The sequence below is a fragment of the Equus caballus genome, chromosome 14, assembly GCF_041296265.1.
Source record: "Equus caballus isolate H_3958 breed thoroughbred chromosome 14, TB-T2T, whole genome shotgun sequence".
NCBI classification, from domain to species: Eukaryota; Metazoa; Chordata; class Mammalia; order Perissodactyla; family Equidae; genus Equus; species Equus caballus.
In genome coordinates, this window is record NC_091697.1 from 66,109,642 (window position 1) to 66,134,559 (window position 24,918).

General features: G+C 37.6%; 1 protein-coding gene across 7 annotated transcripts in view; it reads left to right on the top strand.

The window, feature by feature from the left end:
• The first annotated feature begins 1,973 nt into the window (after positions 1 to 1,973).
• Positions 1,974 to 24,918, top strand: part of CEP120 (centrosomal protein 120) — a 70,820-nt gene continuing 47,875 nt past the window's right edge. For 2 of the 7 annotated variants that reach the window (XM_070233143.1, XM_070233144.1), the window contains exons 1-9: positions 1,974 to 2,194; positions 2,412 to 2,492; positions 6,151 to 6,307; positions 7,929 to 8,043; positions 10,545 to 10,686; positions 16,701 to 16,849; positions 21,633 to 21,830; positions 23,480 to 23,707; positions 24,585 to 24,801. In XM_070233143.1, the coding sequence (XP_070089244.1) occupies positions 2,444 to 2,492; positions 6,151 to 6,307; positions 7,929 to 8,043; positions 10,545 to 10,686; positions 16,701 to 16,849; positions 21,633 to 21,830; positions 23,480 to 23,707; positions 24,585 to 24,801 (1,255 nt within the window). In that variant the 5' untranslated portion in view covers positions 1,974 to 2,194; positions 2,412 to 2,443. Of the gene's footprint in view, positions 2,195 to 2,289; positions 2,493 to 6,150; positions 6,308 to 7,928; positions 8,044 to 10,544; positions 10,687 to 16,700; positions 16,850 to 21,632; positions 21,831 to 23,479; positions 23,708 to 24,584; positions 24,802 to 24,918 lie in introns of those variants that run through there. The other 5 variants (XM_001504520.5, XM_005599476.4, XM_070233145.1 and 2 more) reach the window with 4 other exon arrangements.

Consider the following 24,918-nt stretch of genomic DNA (forward strand, 5'->3'; position numbering starts at 1 on the left):
CGGAACTTGTTTGGATCCTGATTTGAACAAACCAACTGAAAAAATTATTAGACAATCAGGGAAATTTGAACAATGTATGTTTAATGGTATTAAGGAATTGTTATTGTTTTTTAGGTAAAATAATGTAATTATGGTGAAGTATCTAATATTTTAAGATATTTTAAAAAAATCTTTGTCTTTTAGAGGTATATATTAAAAGAGATGAATTGACATGATGCTAGGGATTTCCTTCAAATTAATGCAATAGATGAAGAATGATGTAGGGTCGGTGAGCCGAGGAGTCGAAAGAAAGATTTCTTGGACTCTCAAGATCTGGCAGTAGTGCTCTTTTATTTAGAGAATAGTGTGGACTAGGATGGGCACAGGACCCATGGGCAGTCAGGCTGCTGCGTGGGGACAGGGCCCACGGGTAGGAGGAGGTGCTGCTGCTGCCACTTCTGCTGCCATGGGGGCAGGACCCATGGGCAGTCAGAGCTGCTGCTGGCATGGGGAGCTGTTGCTGCCACAGGCATGGGGACAGGACCCATGGGCAGGCAGAGGTGGTGCTTGGGGACAGGACCCATGGGCAGGCAGAGGTGGTGCTTGGGGACAGGACCCACGGGCAATCAGAGCTGCTTCTGCTGCAAACACGGGTGGAGAGCAAGGCTAAATTTAAGGCTTAGGTATGTGAGCCATCTCTTTACAAGACAAAGGAAAGAATATGAAAAAAAGTTAAAATGGTATCAGTGCAGGTAGGGTCTGGCTATTGGGTGATCCCATGACTTTTAGATAAGAATCAAATTGGATTAAGTAAAGGTCAGAAGCCACCACCCTAAACCAGTTACATGAGATTGCCAGACAGTAACCAACTTAAATTCTTGTCTACCCCATTAAGAGTTTCTAGGGACAAGGTCATCTCCCTTCTTTCACAAATGCAAATGTCTCTCAAAGGGCAAGCAAATTCCAGTCCTCGGAGCCTGCTTCTCATCTGCAGTTTTTAAAATTAACGAGCCTAAAATCCTCATCAAAGAAGATTGGTTTTTAGTTGGTAATTGTTGATTATCTGGTTACCTGCGGGTTCATCATATTATTCTATCTATTTTTGAATCTGTTTACCATGTTCTACAAAAGATTGCATTGTTCGACGATGAACCCAAAGTAGATAATTACTTCGATTTGTATTGCATAATGTCTTATTTCAGGGAGGTCTCTGAAGGGACCTGAAACGGTCTTAGAAAGAACCTAGTCCAGTCTCCGCATACTACTCCTTTTCTTTTGGGTACAAAGCAGGGGTGGGGCTAGGGGTGAGGGGTGGGGATTGTTCTTTCCTCCCCACCCCCCCCGCCCCCCCCACCTACCCTGCTCAAGGTCCAGTTTCGAACTAGATAGCCTCCAAAAGATTCTTTATCTTTCCTAAAATAAAGCCTGAAGTTTGGGGGGTAGGAGTGTAAAGGGAAAAATGTCAGTTGACGGCATTGAAATGCCCTGTTAAACTTTTGGTCTTGATTGTGCTAATTACTTTGTTATCAGGGTGTAGAAGAACCTATACCTTTAATTACCCTGTCCGCTTGACAGTGTTTCTACTTTAGTGAAATTTCTAAAGTGCAGGAAATTCTCGGAGACCTTACGTCACCGCCAACAGTTACAGTAATTACCGTATTGACCCTACTTGTTTTCAAAGCGTGGAAACTTGAGGTGCCGCGTGAGGGCAATTTAGGGAGTTCAGACTTAAGTCATTATTTTTATGTGATTTAATTTTTAAGCAGTGTGGACACCGGGGACCAGAACGGAGCTAGTTTTTCTCTTTTTTAAATCTCTAGCGACAGGCTACTTCCAGGTTGCCTCTGGGGCACAAAGCAGAGACAGCACCCACACTCCTTAAAAGGGAACTTCAGGAAGCGTTTACTGCAGTAGTGCGCTTGCGCAGTTGCTCCCGAACAAATCGCCCGCCTTCCCCAGTCCGGCTAGCAGGGGGCGCTGTGAGGTAATGGACTAGTCTTCTCCCTACGGCTCTGGAACGTAGCGTAAAAGGGCAGCAGGCGAAGCGGGCTGAGCGGCGTTCTATCCTCGACTGCTCTGATCTCTATCATCCTTTGTCCTCCAGCCTCCCCGGGGCACTGGGCCTGCGGGCCTGGTTGCTAGGCAGAAGCGGGGCGCGGCGGCGGCCGCGGCGGCTGCCTGGGCGTTTGAAAAGCGGCTCTACAGGCGGCAAAAGGTCCTGAGGCGGCGGGCTCGCCTCTACCTCCGGCCGGGCCAAGTGGCCGAGCGGCTTTTGCCTTGAGTCGGGGCTGGTTAAGGGGGGGGCTGGCGGCCCGGGGCCGGGGACTTGCAGGCTGCGGCGGCGGGCCCGGGCCTCAGAGCCGGGGCCGGGCAGTGGGAGCCCCCGGGAGCCGCGGGCTACCGCAACTCACCCGGTTCGCTCTTCCCCCCAGCAGACCCCGCCTGCGGGCCGCCGGCCGCGACCATGGTCTCCAAGTCCGACCAGCTCCTCATTGTCGTGTCCATCCTAGAAGGTGAGCGGCCCGGGACTTGCTTTTGCAGCTGCTGCTTCCGGAGTTTTAACAGAGGAGTGTCGGACCGGGGCTTTGTTAACCTTAAGAACCCTGTCATCCTGCTTTTGCAGTCCCCAAAGGCTTGTTCAGAGTTGAATGTAGTGAGATCTGTTAGGCAATTGATTTAAAAATCTCTCGGGGGAGTGTGAGAGCTATTAGGGATAGGTGGTATTTAGCGTGATAGCCGTAGCCCCAGAGAATATAGGAAAAAACGATTTCCATCAGAAGCAGCACGTCGATGACTTTTATATACGAGCTGGAAGTGTGCCTGGAAAGCACGTTCTGTTCAGTGGCATCCGGGTAATACCATTTGTAAGAACTTTGCTTTCACTCCAGTAAGTGTTTCCTGCAATTTCAGAAGTAGCGCGGAGGCCTTTCCCTTTGCAAGTCCTGAGGGGGAATTTAGAAGACTGGGTGTCAAGAGGGTCTATTATACATGCCTTGAAGTTTGGTTGGTTGAATGAGTGACATCTCTTTGTTGGACACTCATCTAGCGTCAGACACTGAGATGGGAATGTAAGAGTAAAACAGTTCTGGTTCTAAAAGCTAAGGGCCTAGCATGGAGAGTGTGTGAACACATAATTCATCAGGGTGTGGAAGAGGGAATGTCCACCTCTGTCTGGAGGAGCTGGGGAAGGTTTCCCAGAGGAGGTGACATTTATTTGGGTCCTAAAAGATGATTAGGAATTTGTCAGGTCAAAAAAGGAAGGAAGGCATTCTAGGCAAAGGGAGGCACAAAAAGCACTTAAGGTGTGGAAAAGCAAGGTGTGTTCTGCGATTGCTTCAGTTCAGTGCGGTGGGAGAGCAGACTGCAGGAAAGTGGAGGGCACAGGAGGGGAGAGGTGAAGTGAGGGTAGATTGGGATTCACATGAAGCAGGAGGCATCTGAGTGGGCCAGAGGGATGAGTGGCTTTCCCCCCAGCCCCCATGGGAGGTATTTTGCGGAGCTTGGCACTGTTTGGGGGGTGGGAGGGAAGAAGACGTAAACCTGGTTTTTGAGTTTTGGAACAAAAGACTGACCAGAAGCCATAAAGTGTTGGGGCAGTTTTAACTGTTAGGTTACTGATTGTTTAAAGGCTTAGGACTGAAATCCTCTTATAGTTTGGTTAATAATAGCTTTTGGACTTGGAGCTGTACCCCATGCTATGACGAAACAGAATTGTGAGGCAGGCACTTTCTCTTTGTAGCGTTCTGTCTCCTTGGAAAGATCAAATTAATGTGCAGGACACAATATGTTGGGATGTAATGTGATATTAAAAAATGATGTGATACGGGCTGTAAACATAGGTATTGGGGTGGTGGGTGGGGAGATGGCTGAAGTGCCTTGAGTGGTAAGTAAGCGTTAGATAGGTGAGGATAGAAGAAAGTCATCCAAGGCAGTTAGACAACACAGGCCAGTGTGGGAGTGAGCATGGTAGGTGGAACAGGGAAGAGGTCAGCAAGATGACCAGGGTCGAGGAAGGTGAATATTTTGGAATACTGTAGTAGGAAATAAGCTTGTATAGCTAGAATGCGTAGGCCTCGGAGGTTCTTGAAAGCCAAAGAGTTTAGATTTAATGTTCTAAAAAGTAGGGAGGCAGCGTATAGTGTTCTGAAGTAGGAGAGTGTCTTTTGCAAGTTCAGTTTAGGAGCAGCATGCAGGGAGGAGAAGCTGGAGTCAGGGATGTCGGTTAGGTGTTGCCACAAACATATCTAAAACAAGCGTGTGTCCTCCCTCCAGACTGTCCCTCCTCTTGTGTTTGCATTTCCATCCGCTGTAACCAGGCTGGTGCCTCAAGCCAAGAACCTGGGCCTCATCTGCTTCCTGGGTTCCCTCTCCATCCCCAGCTTCCAAATGGTTACCCAGTGTTGTCGATTTTATGTTTAAAACAATAGTAGGTGCTTCATGTAAACTTTTAAATGAATGAGTTTCCATTATGAGTGCCCTGCTTTGGGGCCCTCATTATCCACCTAATCTATTGTAATAATCATTTCAGGAGTCTGTTTTATAAATGTTTTCTTCTTTTCCAGAAAACATCTACTGTTCACATTATTGTTTGGGGATAATCTTTCTGAAATGCGAACCTAATTTTCTTAAAATCCTTTGGTGCCCTAAAGGATAATGTCTCTGTGCTTTGAATAGCATATATGGCCCTTTATGGTAGACCTCTTGCCTACCAGCCTCGTCTCCCCTCCTGCCATATGTTCATGTGGTCCCAATCCTTCAGCTGTATTGAGCTGCTTGCAGTTTCTTGACTACATTTCTGGAAATGCTCTTTATTCAAAAGAAAATGATTAGGTTTTTACCATGAGCAAAATTCCGGCTATGTATTGGATTCCAAGGATGAAGAAGACAGGGTTCTGTTCTCAGGATACTCGTTGTCTTAGGGACGAGCCGGGCACCTGTTTGTTCCACTACACATCCTCTGTTCTCAGGCTTATTGGAGGTTATAGTTATGATCATCTGACTGAAAATATAGGTTTTTTTGAAATATATGAAATTCATTTGGGGAACCTAGTGATCTTTTAGAGCAGCTGAAAATGAGGTCCAGAGAGAGGCGTCTGTGAGTGCTAATTGGGAGAGCCGTGCCATACCTGGTAAGACTCCTAAATAGGGGCTTTCAAGTAGAGCCTCAGGCTGAAACTCACAGGTTTGCAATCAAGGCCTTTCTGACCAGCTTCCTTCCTAACCCAGTAGCTTGTACCAGAGTGAGTAGCAGCAGGGATGTTTACTTAACAGTGGTTAAAACTCCCCTGAGCGAGATCCCCCTCACCAGACCTGTAAACAGGTTGACTGTCAGATTCTTAGTGCTTCTTCCTTAGTTCTTTAGCTTCCTGTTTTCAGTGTTTTAAGTTTGTTTCTTTCCACTAGACCCTCAGTGCCTCAAGGGCAAGTACTCTGTTTTATTCTTTTTGTGTCCTGTAATCTGACATAATACTTGACTCTGAATATGCCTTCAGTAAACAGTGAACAGTCAGGCAGTACAAATGAAAAGTGATGTGTAGATAGAATATTTTAATATTTCTTGATAATATGCAACAATGTCCTTACGAATAGGATGAATGAGTACATGAGTCTATTTCTCTTCTGTAATTTGCAAAGTATTCTTAACTGTGTTAACAGGAAAAGGAAGATGCAGGTAAATTTGTTCTTGCTAACTTGATTATTTCCCAACTCTCCAGATGACTTAACTGTTCTATATTAAGTACTGGTATAATAATATCTAAAATTAGTGTAATCACATTTTAACTGTTTAATTCTAAATGTTATCGAGATCATTGCTGCTCGAAGTGTGAACCAAGGACAACAGCATTGACATTACCCCTGATCTTGATAGAAATGCAGACTCTCAGGCCCACCTTAGACCTGCTGAAGCAGAATCTACATTTTAAGAGTCCTCAGGTGATTGATGTAGACATTCATGTTTGAGAAGCACTAATTATAAATTATAGCTTTAAATTTGATTCATGTTTCTTATGAGTGTGTATATGAGTATGTGTTAGTGAAGTACTTTATGGAATATATGATAAGTCAACCACTCATAACATAATATCAATTTTTAAATCACATGCTAAATGATCATATTTGATATTTGTACACTTCTGATTAACCTGTATAGTTGTTTTTTTCCTTTTCCAGGTCGCCATTTCCCCAAACGTCCAAAGCATATGCTTGTAGTAGAAGCAAAGTTTGATGGAGAACAGTTGGCTACAGATCCTGTGGACCATACTGACCAGCCAGAATTTGCTACTGAGTTAGCCTGGGAAATTGACAGGAAGGCACTTCATCAGCATAGGTGATTGTTATTTTCAATATGTTCTGCTCTTTTTGGGCTATTATAAGTAAATACATTTGTATCTCTCATTAGATTATAATAATAATATTTGTTGAGTGGTTTTTTAATGTGCCAGGAAATTTTCAAAGTACTTTGCAACAATAATTCATTTAAACATCAGAACAACACTACGAAGGAGGTATTATTATTTCCCCACATTACAAATGAGAAAACTGAGGCCTATGAGGTTAAGTAACGTGTCCTAAGTCAGTCAGCTGGATAGTGGTAGGGCCCAGCCAGTCCAGCTCCAGAGCCTAAGCTTTTAACCACTGCATCTAGCTTTGTTTTTTGCTGATGTCTGAGAGAATAGATATTCTAGAAATGCCATAATGATGCCTACTTAATATTAAACATGTGTTGCAATTCATTGTAATTTCTTTTAATTCATTTATTGTATATTTTACCTGGCTTGCCAAGGATATGTAGAGATATACATAGTAATTATATGAGAGACTCTTTCTAATTAATTTTACACTTGATTTTAGATATTTAAACATTTTATTAGTATATAAAACAGACAAAATTATAGCCTCTTATTTATTTCATGAACTCTGATGATCAGAAGCAGGCAAGAAAACTGATACTTTTATTTTAAAAAAGGATTGAAAATCTATTTCCTTCTGGGAAACACATAGTCACTTCAATACTTGCTCTTTTTTAGTACTAAATCAAATAAAAATAAAAAGTTAAACAGAGCAAAGAGAAATTTATTTTCTTCTATTGCTAGATCAGTCCATGGATTTATTTGAGAGGGTATTAAATTCTTAGAGAACATCAAAATTTTTGTTTCCTCTCAATGGCTTCTGGAATATCTGCTTAGATAGGTGCTGATATGAGATATTAGTGCCTGCATTGGTGGTTGTGTTTACAGTTGTGTTAGTGCCAAGTGGTACCACTCTGAATGTTGTAGGCTAAGAAAATAATGCAGATAAATCGAATGTATAAATGATGATTCTGTGCCAGGGCAGGTTTCATAGTCATTTCATTAGATAGAAATGGTGGCAAAATTGAATCAACTTACTGTATGAGCCAGTCTAGCGGTTCCAGACTCAAGAGAACCCGTGATAATGCAGTCAAGGTCATGCTTACAGAATATTGTCATGTATTACATTAAATTATTGTTAATTTAATTTTAATAGTTTATGGTATTTAATTCCTAAGTTTATTTCATTTTTTTAGTAACAAAGGTGTGAGCATATATGTGTATTTGTAGTTTTATGAGTGTGACACAGTATTAGAAAAACAATTTAAAGTCAACCTTGAATATTCGTGGTAATTTTTGACTTTAAAAGAGTTCTGTACATTACAGAAGCTTGAGAAACATTCACCTAGATTATAGCTTCTTAGATGAGAGAGACTAAGATTTTTGACTTGTTTTACTTAGTTGGTATGTAGATAAGTAGATGTAATTAATAGTTGATGCCAGTTGAAGAGTTTTTCAGGAAAAATAGACTAGTACAGGTTATCCTACAAAATTATCATTGTGTTGGTAGTAGTAGGCAGCTTTTTCAAGGCTAATAGAAAGTCAGTTCAATAGTAAGCAAAAGCTATTTTATTTATCACATAAATTGTTATGTTACAGGCTACAGCGTACTCCTATCAAACTCCAGTGTTTTGCCTTGGATCCTTTATCTTCAGCTAAGGAAACTATAGGTTACATTGTTCTAGACTTAAGAACTGCTCAAGAAACAAAGCAGGTACTGCCCTTTTGATGTTTTGTTACTGATTATGTTAGACAGTTGATTGTTTTCAAAAGGTATCAGATTGATGGAAAGGACAGTGGATACTGGACCTGACAGATCATGGGTTTGAGCCAATATGACAGTTCTTATGTTTTAGTTTATGAATTTGATTTAGAAAGTCCTGCCTTTTTGGTCATTCCTTTGACCTAGAACTATCTTTCTCAAGGAAACTTCTCTCTGAGCTCAAATCCATGTTCAGGTTGCTGTTACCGCAAGCTTAACATGTGCAACTGCTTTCATAGGTAATCCTCTTCAGGCATTCCTTGCTTCAGTGAATGGTCACCACTCTTCTTCTAGTTATGTAAACTAGAAATACAAAAGTCTTCCTCGACACCTCTCTTTTCCAGCCTCTGTAATAACCACTCTTTCCAGTTGAATTTCCCCTCCTGAACCATCTACTGTTCTGCACTTTTGCTGCTGCCATCCCAGCCTAAGCTGCCATCATTTTTTACCGTGGCTATCAGAAGACATTCGAATTGATTTCCCTACTTCCCGCTCTTTGCGTTCCTTGTGTACTAGTCAGAGTAAGTGAACTTATTGAAACACACTTATGTGAACAGTACCCCATACAAACAAAGGGAAAAAAAAAAGAATTCAAGGTTTTGATTCCTGTGTTAGTGCCTTTTGTTATTGAAAATGTTTCTTCTTATGTCTTTTTAAGTATCTTCTGATTTTTTGTATATTATTGACTTTAGAAATGTTTACTTTCAGTTTTTCTTAATGACTTTGCTTTGTCTCAACTTTCTTAAGAAAATAAAGTAAAAACATTCTTGTATTAAAGTTCTCTATTCTTGATTTGAATCTTAAATTAGAATTCTATGAAGAGAATGTATCTGTTACTAATGTTTTTGCTGCTGATAGCAGTGATATTTGCAAATGAGCCAGTCAGCCTGGCCCAAATTTGGAGTCATTCAAAAGAAACTGAAATTTTAGTTGCTTTGCAAGAGGACTCGTTTCTCCTCTGTCCTTGGGTACTCATCACCTCTCTGCCCCTACGTCCTGAAAAACCTTTTTCTTCTTTGGTCTTAGACCTTCAACCAAGAGCCATGACTGCCCCTGACGTTTCTCTTAGCGGCCTCTCTGCTGCAACTTGCATGAGTCTGTAAGACACTTCTGGAGTCACAGAGAAGGCAGATCCTCTTAGGAGGGGGATAACTGAGAGGAGATCACACCTCTAAAGGCTCTCGGCCTTCCTTTTCCCTTGTCTCGTCCTTCAGGACAGTTCGTCATCATATTTGTGAGCAAAGTTAAGGAGAAATCTTTCCAAATTACATTAGTTTTAAGAAAACTAAATGTTGGCTTGCTTATTCCCTTCTGTTTGCCATCAGAAATATTTGAAGTTGGCTAGTAGAATATTTCAAGTTGGCAATAAATTGATTTTCTGTAAATAAACATTAACAGAGAAAAACCTAGCTTTATTTTTCTGAGTTACATAACAGAAAAATATATATTCAGAAAAATATATCATCTGTTACATATGAAAAATATATCATAAATTGTGCAGGTAGCTAAAAATCTTTTTTTCAGGCTTATACTTAAAATTAGAAGATATTTCTCATAAGAAATGCAGCAACAAACTATATTATGAATTTTTGCCTTTTAAAAAAACTTGGTTTGGATTTTTCTTTTAAACCTATGGCCTAGTTAATCCTATTTTACTTATCAAACATAACTTGAATATAAAACAGCAGGTTTTTGGTTTGGGTCAGTATAGGTACCAGTTCCCTGCCTTTGTATAACAGTGGTCAGAGTAAGAAGGCTGTTTCCAGGTGTTGAAATGGTGCCTCTGCAGTAATGATACATGTGGTCCTGGGCCAGGAGATTTTGCAAACTGCTTTGGGTACTAGAATTTCTGAGGTTACTTTGGGGGGGATATTCAGGTAATTTAGGATACTTCATTCTGTGAGAAAGCCTTTATATTTCGATATCAGTCAAATCTTGGTTCATAACCCAAAACTCTACCATTAGGCCTTTACTTTAATATTTTTATTAACACTAAACTTTTCTTTTCCTTATTTCACATAAACAGAACAAAACAAATGTGGCAGGCAGAAAAGGTATAACAGAAAAAGTGAAAAATTAGGGGTTAAGGCAGTGGAAAATTGTTAGTCTTTTATTGTTTAAGGGATGAAGTGAGATTAGGGACATAAGAATAAAGATGGAAAGAAATATATTGTGTTTTCTTCTCTTTAATATAGTACCTGTTGAAACATAGGAATAGAAGCAAGGAAGACAGTCTGAACTTCTGCTGAATTTTTTCAAGAGGAAATTCACTTAGCTTCTTAAGCAGGATTAATTTCTTTTGAGGGAAACGTGAAAAAAAATATTTTAAAAGAGAAGAAAGTACTCAGAAACTACAGGAAATATATTTAGAACCTTATAGAACATTCCCCACTGTGTATTTCTTATTAACTGTTAAGGTGTTTTGTTTTTTTTGTTTTGCTGTTATTCTCTAGGCACCAAAATGGTACCAGTTGCTGAGTAATAAATACTCCAAGTTCAAGTCTGAGATACAGATAAGCATTGCTTTGGAAACAGATACAAAAGCACCAGTGGATAGTTTTAAAGCAAAGGGAGCCCCTCCTCGAGATGGAAAAGGTTTGTGTGTCATCTCTGAGAATATTCTCTGAGAAGCCATATCTGGACTAGAGCTTTAGGAAGCTGGTGGGTTTATAAGGAGGTATATGCCGGAGTATAAACTGATCTTACTTCAGTGCATCTGGCAAATATGACATTGTTGCACATGCAACATTTGTTGCTCTTAGCTCTTGTTTACAAAACTAAGAAATAGGGAAAGATTTTATTTTCTTTATTTGATATATAACAGAACAAAGTAGAAATTTGTATTGTTTTTCAAATTTGCTGCTTAGGAAAATTTTCTTCTAGGGTGAGTGCAGGAAAACCAAAAATGATTATGATGTTCTCTCTTAACTGTAGTTTAACAAAACCTTCATATTTTTCTTTTTTTTTTTAATTAATAAACTTTATTTTTTAGAACAGTTTTAGGTTCACAGCAAAATTGAGTGGAAAGTGCAGTGTTCCCACATACGCTTGTCCACCACACACGCAACCTCTCCCACTGTCAACATCCCTCACCAGAGTGGAACGTTTGTTAAAATTGATGAACCTACATTGACACATCATTAGCACCCAAAGTCCGTAGTTTATATTAGGGTTCATTCTTGGTGTTGTACATTCTGTAGGTTTTAACTAATTTGTAATGACATATATCCATGATTGTATATCTACAGAATAATTTCACTGCTATGAAAGTCCTCTGCGCTCTGTTTGTTTATCCCTCCCTCCCCCTAACCATTGGCAACCAGTGATCTTTTTACTGTCTCCATGGTTTTGTCTTTTCCAGGATGTCGCGTTGTTGGAATCACACAGTATATAGCTTTTTCAGATTGGCTTCTTTCACTTAGTAATATCCACTTAAGGTTCTTCCATGTCTTTTCATGGCTACATAGCTCATTTCTTTTTAGCAGTGAATAATATTCCATTGTCTGGATGTACCACAGTTTATTTATCTATTCACCAAGGACATGCCAAGTTTTGGCAATTAGGAATAAAGCTGTTATAAACATCCCTGTGCATTTTTTTGTGTGGACATATTTTCAGTGTGTTTGGGTAAATACCAAGGAGCATGATTACTGGATCATATAGTAAGAATGTGTTTAGTTTTATTAGAAACTGCCAAACTGACTTCCAAAGTGGGTGTACCATTTTGCATTCCCACCAGCAATAAATGAGAGTTCCTGTGGCTTTACTTCCTTGCTGGCATTTGATGTTGTCAGTGTTTGGGATTTTGGCCATTCTGAGAGATGTGTAGTGGTATCTCGTTGTTTTAATTTGCAATTCCCTAATGATATATGATGTTAACATCTTTTCATGTATGCTTACTTACTACCTGTATATCTTCTCTGGTGAGCTGTCTGTTCAGATCTTTTGCCCATTTTTTAATTGGTCAATTGTCTTGTTATTGTTCCATTTTAAAAGACTTGTTCATATATTTTGGATAACAGTCCTTTATCAGATGTGCCTTTTACAAATATTTTTTCTCAGTTTGTGACTTGTCTTCTCATTCTCTTGATGTTGTCTTTAGTAGAGAGGAACTTTTTAAAATTTTAATGAAGTCCAGCTCATCAATTCTTTTATGGATCATGCCTTTGGTATTGTACCTAACAAGTTGTCACCGTACCCAGGGTCATCTGGGTTTCTCCTGTGTTATCTTCTAGCAGTTTTATAGGTTTGTGTTTTCCACTTAGGTCTATGATCCATTTTGAGTTACTTTTTGTGAAGGCTGTAAGGTCTGTGTCTATATTCTTGGTTTTTTTTTTTTTTTTTGGTGAGGAAGATTGGCCCTGGGCTAAGATCTGTCGCCAATCTTCCTCTTTTTGCTTGAGAGAGATTGTCACTGAGCTAACATCTGTGCCAGTCTTCCTCTATTTTGTATGTGGGAGGCCTCCACAGCACGGCTTGATGAGCAGTGTGTAGGTCTGCGCCCAGGAACCAAACCCGCAGACCTCAGGCCACTGAAGCAGAGCATGCGAACTTAACCACTATGCCACTGGGCCAGCCTCTAGATTCATTTTTTTTTTTAACATGTGGATGTCCAGTTGTTCCACCACCATTTGTTGAGAAGACTACCTTTGCTCCATTGTATTGTCTTTTCTCCTTTGTCAAAGAATGGTTGACTGTATATATGTGGGTCTATTTCTGGGCTCTCTATTCTGTTCCATTGATCTATGTGTCTCTTTTTTCACCAGTACTACACTGTCTTGATTACTGTATCTTTATAGTAAATCTTGAAGTTGAATAGTAACAGTCTTCCAACCTTGTTCTTCTTCTTCAATGTAGAGTTGGCTATCCTGGGTCTTTTGCTTCTCTGTGTAATCTTTAGAATCATTCTGTTGGTATCCACAGACTAGCTTGCTGGGCTTTTGATTGCATTGAATCTATAGATCAAGTTAGGAAGAACTGACGTCTTGACATACTGAGTTGTCTAAGCCATGAGCAGGGAATATCTCTCCATTTATTTAGTTCTTCTTTGATTTTGTTCATCAGAGTTTTGTGGTTTTCCTCAAATAGATCTTATACATATTTTGTTAGATTTATTCCTAAGAATTTAGCTGTTTTGGGTGCTGATGTAAATGGTATTTTTTTTTAATTTCAAATTCCGCTTGTTCATTACTGGTATTTAGGAAAGTGATTGGCTATTGTATATTAACCTTGTATTCTGCTACCTTGCAATAATCACATTATTAGTTTCAGGAGTTTTTTGGTTGAATTTTTCCATAGATGGATAGTCTACCATAGTTATATCATCTGCAAACAGACAATTTTACATCTTCCTTCCCAAACTGCATGCCTTTCTTTCCTTTACTTTGTGTTACTGTGTAGCTAGGACTTCTAGTATGATATTGAAAAGCACTGGTGAAAGGAGACATCCTTGCCTTGTTCCTGATCTTAGTGAGAAAGCTGCTCACCATTAAGTGTGATGTTAGCTGTAAGTTTTTTGTAGATGTTTTTTATCAAGTTGAGGGAGTTGCTCTATTTCTGGTTTGCTGAGTTTTCGATCGTGAATGGGGGTTGGATTTTGTCAATGTTTTTTCAGCATCTATTGATATGATCATGTGATTTTTCTTCTTTAGCCTGTTGATGTGGTGGATTACATTAATGGATTTTCGAACGTTGAACCAGCCTTGCTCACCTGGGATAAATCTCATTTCATCATGGTGTATGGTTCTTTTTATACATTATTGGATTTGATTGGCTAGTGTTTTGTTGAGGATTTTTGTGTCTATGTTCATGAGAGATACTGATCTGTTGTTTTCCTCTCTTGTAATGTTTTTGTCTGGTTTTCATATTAGGGTAATGCTGGCCTCATAGAATGAGTTAGGATGTTATTACCTCTGCTTCTATATTCTGAAGAAGATTGTAGAGAATTGGTATTATTTCTTCCTTGAGTGTTTGGTAGAATTTACCAGTGAACCCAATTGGGTCGAGTATTTTCTGTTTTGTAAAGTTATTATTGATTCAATTTCATTAAATGATACAGGCCTATTCAGATTGTTTCTTCTTGTGTGAGTTTTATGCGTCTTTCAAAGGAATTGGTCCATTTCATCTAGGTTATCAAATTTGTGGGCATACAATTGTTCATAGTATTCCTTTATTTTCCTTTTAATGTCCACGGGATCTGGAGCAATGTTCCCTCTTTCATTTCTGATAGTAGTAATTTGTGTCTTCTCTCTTTTTCTCTTAGTTAGGCTGACTGGATGCTTGTTGATTTTATTCATCTTTCCAGAGAGCCAGCTCTTGATTTCTTTGATTTTCTCCATTGATTTTCTGTTTTCAGTTTCACTGATCTCTGCTGTAGTTTTTATTTCTCTTTTCTGCTTGCTTTGAATTTAATTTGCCCCTATTTTTCTATTTTCCTGAAATGGAAGCTTAGATTATTGATTTCTTTTTTGCCTTTTAGTGTGCCTTGTAATTTTTTGTTGAAAGGTAGACATGATATACTGGATAAAAGGAAAATAGGCCTTTAGTAATATAGTGGTAAGGTGTGGGGGGAGGGGAAGCGTTTTTTAGTCCTATGATTAGGTCTCAGTCTTTCAGTGAGCTTGTGCCCCTGAACTGTTTGGATTGGTCTGATATTAGATTGATTATATTATATTTGATTAGGTTATACGTCTTTGGCAGGAATGTCACACAAGTGATGCTCTGTTCTTCTCATTGCATCTTACCAGGTGGTGTACAATTTTGATTTTTCTCATTACTGATGATGTTCACTTTGATTACTTGATTAAGGTGGTGTGTGTGTGTGTTCTCAGCTATAAACTTACTCTTGTTTTCCTTTATAATTAATAAATATATTGTGAGGCAGAATTAGAAAAATGTGAAAACATTGATTCCTCGTTAAACCTTCAATTTATTTATATTATATAGGTATGGACCTATAGTTTTCTCTTTTTATTTAGTGGGTTACAACCTTGAGCTATCATTATTTGTCTCAGAGTTGCGCATTGGGAGCCTCTTCAAGCTTCTTTTGTTTCCTTTTGACTGTCTCTATAATTCTTTGAGCTTTTTCTTGTTTCCTTGTACAAAAAGATGGTTCAGGCTCATCTTATACTTTCCCTGTCTCGGCCCTGGATTCAGCCATTTCTTTAAGGAGCCCTGCTTCCTTTTAGTGAAAAATGATGTTTAGAAGTCAAGATCCAAGTGCTAGGTATGTCCATTGCTGTTCCTGCTTCCAGGCCCTTTCAGTGGAAAAAGTTAGGGAATTTGTGCATGTATGTATACATACACACAGATATGTGTACATTTACATGGATATATACACACACACACAGGTATATATACCTATACACCTTTATATTTCTGTTTGTCACTACATACATTGAACAGCATGCCTTCACATTGACACCTTCAATCCTTCCAATCCTACACCACAAGATTTATCCTAGTGTTCCTCCTTTCCATACTTGTGGCTACCTGACAGTGAGACAGCTGTCATAGTTATTATTTTGACTTCTAAGCTCTATTGACCTTACTATTTAATGGCTGCCATATTAAAGTATTTGTCAGATACTGTGCTAAGTGCTTTACTTTCATTATTTAATTTGATCTTCTCATTAACACTATAAAAGCTTTGCAGAAGAAAAAATGGAGACTAAAGGAGACCATATAGTTTGGTCATACAACTAGTAAAAGGCAGAACGGGGATTGGAACCTTGGTCAGTGTGACTCTAGTGTCTGTACTTATAACTATTATAATATTTTAGTCAGTGCTGCAGTAAACATATTTCTTCAGGATTAACTGCAGGAAGGATTGCTTGTTTATAGAATATGCATATATGAAATTTTGATAAGCCCTGATTTATTACCCTCCAGAAAGTCTATACCTACCAACATGGAGAGTGCCCACTTTCCTGCGTTCTCCCTAATACTGAATGTGGTCTATTATTTTAGTTGTGTGTAGTTTTGATTTTTTCCTTAATTTGAAAAACCCTTGTCTCTCTACAGTTTCTTCATTCCAAAGCCTATTTGATTATATCAGTTCCCTTCCCAAATTATTTCATGATTTTCTCTTATTGTTAGAAAACTATCCGAATATTTTCAACATGGTGTTCAAGAAGGCCCTTTATGATATGCCCTCTGCCTCGCCTCGTTCTATCAGTCCTTGCTCTGTGATCCAGCACACCACACCTATTTCAGTTCCCTAACCACATGCTTTTTCTTTCTTCTGAGTCTTTGTACATATTTTTCCTTCTGCCTAGAACACTCTTTTTCACTCAGTCTTTTTCTCTTTTTAGCTGAATTTTGCTTGTTTTTCAGTTTCTAGTTTAGATTCACTTCTTTCAGGAAACCTGATGCCTTTTCTATGTGGTTTATTAAATTGAAGTTGTAAAAATGTTATCTTATTTCAAAACATGGCTTTGATGTGCAGAAAGAAAATGGTGATTATATAAAGTTTCTTTGGAGAGTGTGTGAGATATTAACTATATCCATGAAAACTGCCAAGCAAATTAAAAAGTATAACCAGCTTTCAAAATCTTATAATGGTTTATGGCAAACTGCAATGTAGTTTAATTGTATTTTTCTCTGTAAAGTACCTGCTAGCCTCTCTGGACTTGATCCCAAGGACGTTGTGGCAGTGCTGAATGAGGAGGAAGGCTACCATCAGATCGGACCAGCAGAGTATTGTACTGACTACTTCATTATGTCAGTGACCATAGCATTCGCCACCCAGCTGGAGCAGGTGAGACTTTCCCTCAGGTTAGTGATTCATGAAGAACCTTCAAACATTTTATTTTTTAAGTCTGCCTTTTAGGTATTAAAATAAGATTTGCAAGTGGACTTTTTTTACTTTTTAAAAATAATTTAGAAGAATGTTTTCTTTCATGTCAGAAAGCAGTTTTGCTTTAGGAAAATAATAAATTGGAATGATCTTGGTAGTAAGAGAATAAATCTCTCAGGATTTAGAAGAAAGACCATCTTTAATTGTACTAGGTGGCTTTGTAAGGACTGATATGAAGGGATTTTTTTCAAAGCATTGAGTAATTTACTTTTAGGAGAAATATGCAGTGTTGGGAACACTTTGTTTCAGTCATACCTTAATAGCTGTCAGATCTAGGATTAGATTTTACCTTATTTACAAACTGACAGCTTAGCCTGTTACTGTTTCTTGCATGCAGCCAGAAGACGGAAGATTCTTGGGTCAGAGACAAAGGACTGTGTAACTCTCAGCACAGCAAGAAACATGAATATCAGTATATTTCCTTCAGTTTCCCTTATCCCAAGTCCCATGGGGTGACACAGAGGGGCCCCGGTGGTTGCCCCACACATGTTGGGTTTGTGTCAAGCTGAGGAACACACAACTTGGGGAATACACCACTTATATTGTAATAAGTCTTGATCTTTGTCTGGAAAGACATGTTACCTTATCTCTTAGGCTTACCAGGTGCATTAACAAGCCTGGAAATGGCCTGGGTGAGAGTGGTTAGGGCCTCACAGTCTTGGCACACTCAGCAAGAATGTGAGGGATGCTCAGGGACCATGGCAGATTGCCTTTTCCCAAGAATGACTCAAAACAAAATTAGCTGTTATTTCATTGTCCTTTTCAGGATCAAGTCCAGTTTTCTCGATATTATGTTGGTCTATAGCAACTAAAATTAATTAATATTTTCAAAAATAGGGAATATGACTTATGACTCTAAAATTTTTATCAGACTATCCACTTTCTTAGAGGTACAAAATTCCCACATAGTCTGTATTCACAAGTGAAATATGAGTTAGTGCCCACATATTTATTTGACTGCTAAGACTTAAGTAAAGATTTTTCTCAGGAAATATGTTTCACTTTGTTACACTAAATTCATGCCCACTATAAAAATCACTTTTTATGTATGTATTCTTTGAGGTTTACTCTTTCTCTCTTAATTTGGTACTGTCATTTCCTTGTTGACACTTTATATATGTGCTTTTGTCTTTTTCCATCAATTTCCTTACTTCTGTCCATAAAGCTCTGCTAGTGGATTGCTTTACTTAATACACCACTCTAGTTGGGGGGAAAGGCAGATGTCCACTGTCTTTTCATTAACCACATCAGAACACACATTAGATAATGAGTCTACTGTATTTTTACTGTTATTAAATATCTGCAAAGCATTTTAAATTGCCACTCTATTTTTAGTATTTTTCAACTCCGTAAGGAGGCATAATTGTTAATATTTATAAATCACTTACTGTATTACGTTCTGTGAAATAGGCATTATGCTAACTACTTTGCATATGTTGCATTTAATCTTACACAACTTCAGGGGATTGTTATTTGCATTTTTGAGATGAGGAAACTGAGTCTTAGGAAGGTTTTACAGCTAGTAAATAGCCTATGTATTTCTGGCCATATGCCACTTTCCACATTCTGTTGTCTCCATATTATGCTCTCTTGCTTCTTATGGGGTTTTGGAGTAAGGTGGATTTCAGCTGGATTCTTATTCTCACTACTTACTGGCTCCTTTAGCTTAGGCAACTTACTAAACCTTTCTGAGACTGGAATTTTCTCAGTTGTGTAGTGGTGATACTACCAGTTTTGCAAATGTGCATGGGGAATGAAATAATACTAAGAAAGGGCCTAGCATGTAGTTTATATGTGCAAAGCTATATTTGTATGTATGGTAAAAGCTTGTTGTGGGATATTGACTTATTGAATTCACAACTAAAACTAATACAGTTCTTGGTAATACTAGCTGACTTACTGGGACAAATCACTCAGTTTAATTTATGTGTGACTTATCTCAGATTTATGTCTGGCAAGCTATTTGCTATCTCCATTAAAAATAAAGTCAAATAAGTTCCTCAAAACATTAAACAGAATTACCATAGGACCCAACAATTTCACTCCTAGGTATATATCAAAAGAATTGAAAACAAGTGTTCAAATAAAAACTTGTATGCAAATGTTCACAGCAGCACTGTTCACAATATCCAAAAGGTAGAAACAACCCCCAAATGTCCATTGATGGATGAATGGGTAAACAAAATTTATATAGATGCAATGGAATATTATTTAACTGTGAAAGCAATGAAGTACTGATAAGGCTACAACGGGGATGAACGTTGAAAATATGCTGAGTGAAAGAAGCCAGACACAAAAGGCCACATATTGTGTGATTCCATTTATAGAAAATATCCAGAGTAGACAAATTTGTAGAGACAAAAAGCAGATTTATGGTTTCCAGGGGCTGGAGAAAGCAGGGAATGGAGAGTGACTGCTTCACAGTTATGGTGTTGGTGTTTGGGGTGATGAAAAAGTTCTGGAACTAGATAGTGGTGATGGTTGCACAACGTTGTGAATGTACTTAATGTTACTGAATTGTAGACTTTTTAATGATTAAAATGATAATTTTTCTGTTGTGTATTTTGTAATAATTTAAAAAAATACACAAAATTAAGCGCAATAGTTTATTCATCTCTTGATATTACTTAATATTTCTTGTTTGCTTTTTTCATTCTTTACAGACAAGCCAAGGATTTTAAAAATTAGCCATTTAGTTTTTTCGTTTCAAGCTAGTTAAAGGCAATGTCAGAAAGCATCTAGCAATAAATAAACTAACACATACGTTTTCAGATGCAAATCAGTGACTTAGAATATGATGCTATAAACTTGTAATAGAATGGAGGAATGAGTTTGGAGTACAAAGACTGAATGGTGATAATCTTGCTTCCTTTTCTTAAATATTGGAAGTTAAGGGTAAAAAAACACATAGTTTTTAAAGCCAAGGATAATAAAGAATTTTTAAAAGAATCTCTTTCTCTTAGTGGGAATTACTTAGAATAAATGTATTATGAAATATATAATTTAATTCTTTTTTTCTTAAATTTTTTATTTTCTGATTATGGAAGAAGTTAAAAGAAAATGAAAGTCTCTTCTAATAAAACTCAGAAATAATCACTGTTAAGGGTAGTATATATTTTCCTGATTTTCCCATTCACATAACAACAGCCGACTATGTACTAGGCAGTTGTAGAATTGGACATGTATTATCTCTTTTAATCCTTCCAACAACCCTAAAAGAAATGGAGGTACAGAGTTATTAAGTAATTTGTCCAAGGTTTCACAGCAAGCCATTGATGGAACCAGGGTTAGTGGTTGGAGCTTACTCCAGAATTTGTGCTCTTAACAACTGTAGGTGTATACATGCTCCCTCCCAATATATATAAGTTTACATGATTAAAATCTTCTCAATTAAACAAATACATTTTAAAGTATAGGATTAAAGTAATAACTTACTTTATGTATAACACTATGCTTTGTATGAAATAACAGATAACTATTATTTACTCTGTGCTGTTTTACTTAAACTTTACATAAAATAATAACTATTGAAATTTACTATGTGCTCAGTACTGGGCTATTTTGATCTAAGTGGTTAGTCCTTTTATTTTCATACACTATAAAAACTTTTTTTTACCTAACAATATGTCTTAAATAATTTTCATGTCAGTATATCATTATTTAGCCTCCATACTGTATGATAACTATAATATACTTAAGCCATTTCCTATTGATAAACACGTCAGTTATTTATAATTTATTGTTATTTTTAACAACATGGTAGCAAACATTAAGGATCTATTAGAAGATGTTTTATTTTATATTTTTTGGGACAAGAATCCTATGTCTTCATCATACGTGGCCATGAAACTACCAACTTTGAGAAGTAACACTCCTAGTACAGAAGGTATCCTTTTGCAACTGTTAATTTATAGGTCTCCAAATTTTGACAGAGAAGCTAAAAAGCTTTTTTATCAAAAAGGCCTGGACTAAGGTATTATGTTAAATAGCCTGGATTAAGATTTTTTGAAAACCTTCTCTCATTTATGAAGAGGATGGCAAAGTAAGGATAAGATGAAAGAAGGTATGTGGAAATAAGGAAAGCTCAGTTTAAAATATTTGACCACTTTTTTCTAAAAGAACTTTCACGTATTCATTCATGGACCAGTTGAATGAAATGTAAACTCTAAAATAACAAATCTGTAAAAATATTTTAGTCTCTCTGTACTTTTCTAAGATAAACCTTTAAAAATTAATCAAACTAGTAATTTGGCAGAGATTTAGAAATTTCGAATGATTAATTTTAAGACTTGAAATGAAAAATTATCAACATTTTAGCAAATGTTTCTGGAGTTCGTCAGACATTTATAAGCATGTTTAGTAGTTTACAAAGTAGTAACTCTTGGGCCGGCCCCGTGGCCGAGTGTTTAAAGTTCATGCGTTCTGCTTTGGCGGCCCAGGGTTTCGCCATTTCGGATCCTGGGTGCAGACCTAGCATTGCTTGTCAGGCCATGCTGAGGCAGCGCCTCACATAGTAGAACTGGAAGGACCTGCAAGTAGATTATACAGCTATGTACGGGGGGTTTTGGGGAGAAGAAGAAAAAGAAAGATTGGCAACATGTTAGCTCAGGGCCTATCTTAAAAAAAAAAAGATTTATGTAAACAAAACAAAGTAATACTCGTTTCTTTTTCCTTAAATGTTTAGTTAATTCCATGTACCATGAAACTTCCAGAAAGACAGCCTCAGTTTTTCTTTTACTATTCTTTACTGGGAAATGACGTTACAAATGAACCCTTCAATGATTTGATCAACCCGAACTTTGAGCCGGAGAGAGCATCTGTTCGAATCCGTAGCAGTATAGAAATTCTTCGTGTTTACTTGGCTCTTCAGTCTAAACTACAAGTAAGTACTGTAGAAAGTTGTTTTTTATTAGAGGTGATTTTTTTAAGCATTAGAGAGTACCTAAACTCTATCTTATTTCGGTAGTAGAAGTCGTCTTTCTGCTACATCTTTTAATTTTTAGGAATTATCCTTACGTGTAAAGTAATGTAACAGCTACTTCAGAATTTTAGGAGATGCACCTCCTTACCTTGTTAGTGTGGAAAGAGGTATATCAGTTATCAGTCCTTTATAAGAAACAATTGTACCTGGAGCCTAAAGCTGTGGGCGCAGGGAAGGTTTTGTTGTGGTTAGTGGAGTGAGTAGCTGTAGGTGTACTCTAGTTTGCAGAATTTATACACCTTATTGCTATTAAAAGCAAAGAGAGAACACAGCTATCTAAAACCTGCCCTTGAATTGAGTATTTTTTGTAAACTAATTTTAAATTGGATTCTATTTAACAGTGAACCTTACCTAGCAAATATTGCTATTCTGTTTTTTATTACTATTGCTTTTAATCAGACTGAAATGGTATAGGGCTAGGTAGTCATTTGTTTAAAGTGATCGCTCATTAGACTTTGCTTGCATTTTGGGTGGGAGGTGAGAAGAGACATTAAGAAATTTTAGTAGAGCTAAATTTTAGAGGTGGTTCTGAATCCAAGATATTTGGAAAGCTGAAGACTATAGAAAATGATGGGATGTGAGGAAAAAAGCACTTTGAATTTTCTTCTCTGTTTATCATATCAGTCCTTGCCAAAGGTTCTGGCTTATTTATTAGTTTGATTCTCATGGACATTTAAGTCATAAAAACACTTTCTTTCCAGTGCATTAAAAATATCACACCTAATAACATTAAGACTAAGTTATAGGTCATTGATGATATTAGAACTAAAAATATTTTCATAATGTGATTGCTTCTTGTTCATATGAATATTGACTTTGCCAAGGCTTGAATATAGTAAAGGAAAATAATAGTTATATAACAAATAGCTGGAACAGCCTGTTTTTTGTTTTTTTATTTTGTAGTTGCAAAAGGTGGTAATATTGACGTTCTGAGTAGGTATCAGTGATTAACAGTATATACCACCCCAGAAGTATTCTCTTTAACCTTTTATTGTTAAGCACCCTGTTTTATGTGTAAAGTCTGAAAATTAAGAAAAGAGAGAAAGAAAGACTTAAGGTGTTTTATGGGTGAATAAAACAAAAATATTTGAGGTTCTTTAATTTCTAAATAGGGCTGGATCCACTAACTTATTTTTTAGAAATGTGTTTAATGTTGAAATGGAAATGGAAAAAAATGTTTGAGGTGTTTGTTTTCTCTTTAAATTCATATTCACGATACAATTTGCATATGTGATGTACCATAGTAAAATATTGAAGTAACCATGGCTCACCAAAGAGATGGAATAGAGAAAAGGGTGGTAACATATGAGTATCAGTACCAAAAGGAAAAATGAAACAGAATAGCTTTCTTATTGAGTTCTTGGTAAACTTCGTGCTTCATCAACAGTTTTAACATCCTGTGGGAGACTCTATTACTTAGTCACTGCAGGTCAGTCAGGTAGCTTGCATTAAACTTTCCTTCTAGGGATCATTTTTTAACTTTTTGTTTACTATGTTTAGGAGAAAGGAGAAAATGTCAAGTCCTGTCACGATTCTCCCTTTCACCTTAGATCCATCTCTGCTGTGGAGACCAGTCACTTGGAAGTACAGAAATACCCTTAACGGGATTGCTGAAAAAAGGTGGTGCAGAAATCAACCAGCGCCCGGTCACAGTCGAGGGTGCTTTTACCCTCGACCCTCCAAACCGAGCCAAACAAAAACTTGCTCCTATTCCTGTGGAGCTGGCCCCAACTGTGGGAGTGTCTGTGGCTCTGCAGAGAGAAGGCATAGACGCCCAGGCAAGTAGCGACCCTCCCTCCCCTCCTCCAGTTTCTCTGATGTCACTCATGGTTACTCAGAAAAGTTGAGCTTCAAAAAAATTACCTAGCATTAGACAGCATGTATTACTCTTAATTAGTGGCCCTTACTACATGATACCTCCTCTCCGAAAAGACCTTTCTGAAGAGCGCTGTGACTTCCTCTTCTGTAGTTTATGAGTGACTGTATCCAGAGCCTTTTGGTGTAGTCTTCTAATGTAGTGGAAACCATTCTCTTCACCCCACCCTCAACTCATAGTCATTGACTATGGCAGAAAAGCAGCACTGGTAAAAGAGAACATTTTTAGACCTAGTTTGTGGGCATCTGCATTAATGGCATCTTTTTTGGTCGACTCAACTTAGCTGAGATAAGGTTCTTGGTTCATTAGTGCTTTATAGTCCTCATACTCACTTTAGGCAACAGAGATGGGCATTTATTTCAAAGTATATGTTTTTTGACACAATTAACTTGTGTCCTGTTCTTTTAAAGAACTGATCTTTGTGTAGGTTATGAATTAAAGATAGAAAAACTGAAGTGAGAGTTTAAAAAATATGTATGCATATATTTTTAGAAGGTAGTAGAGCAAAAGAGAGAAACAAAATCACTTTTATTGAATATCCCTTCTTACCCATTAGGATGCGTTTTGGTACTTAGCTCTGGATATCCTATTTTCTTTCTGTTCATCTTCCTTTTTCTGGTCCTAGATGCTATAAGAAAATTTGCAAATTATGAAGAAAATAGACTAGGAATATCCAAACTGGGAAAGGAAGCTTATATTTTTTAAAAACGTCAAGTTTTTTGCTTAATTATGAAGGAAAGTTCTTTGCAAATTATACTTTACTTAAAAATTGTTTTTAGTCTTTAATTGAATTAAAGACCCAGAATGAACATGAGCCACAGCATTCAAAGAAGAAAGTTTTAACCCCCATAAAGGAGAAGACACTTGCTGGGCCAAAATCACCAAGTGTGTCTCCCGTTCCACCTCACAACCAGTCACCTCCTACAAAAGATGATGCAACAGAAAGTGAAGTGGAAAGCTTACAGTATGATAAGGACATGAAACCAAATCCGAAGGGTAAGATGGTCTTTCTACAGATCTTTTAGGTATGGATTTTGCAGCCATCTAATAAATGACTATGAGAGTTTTCATGCATTCCAAGTAAAAATTGCAAGTTTTTTAAGAACCAGTGTG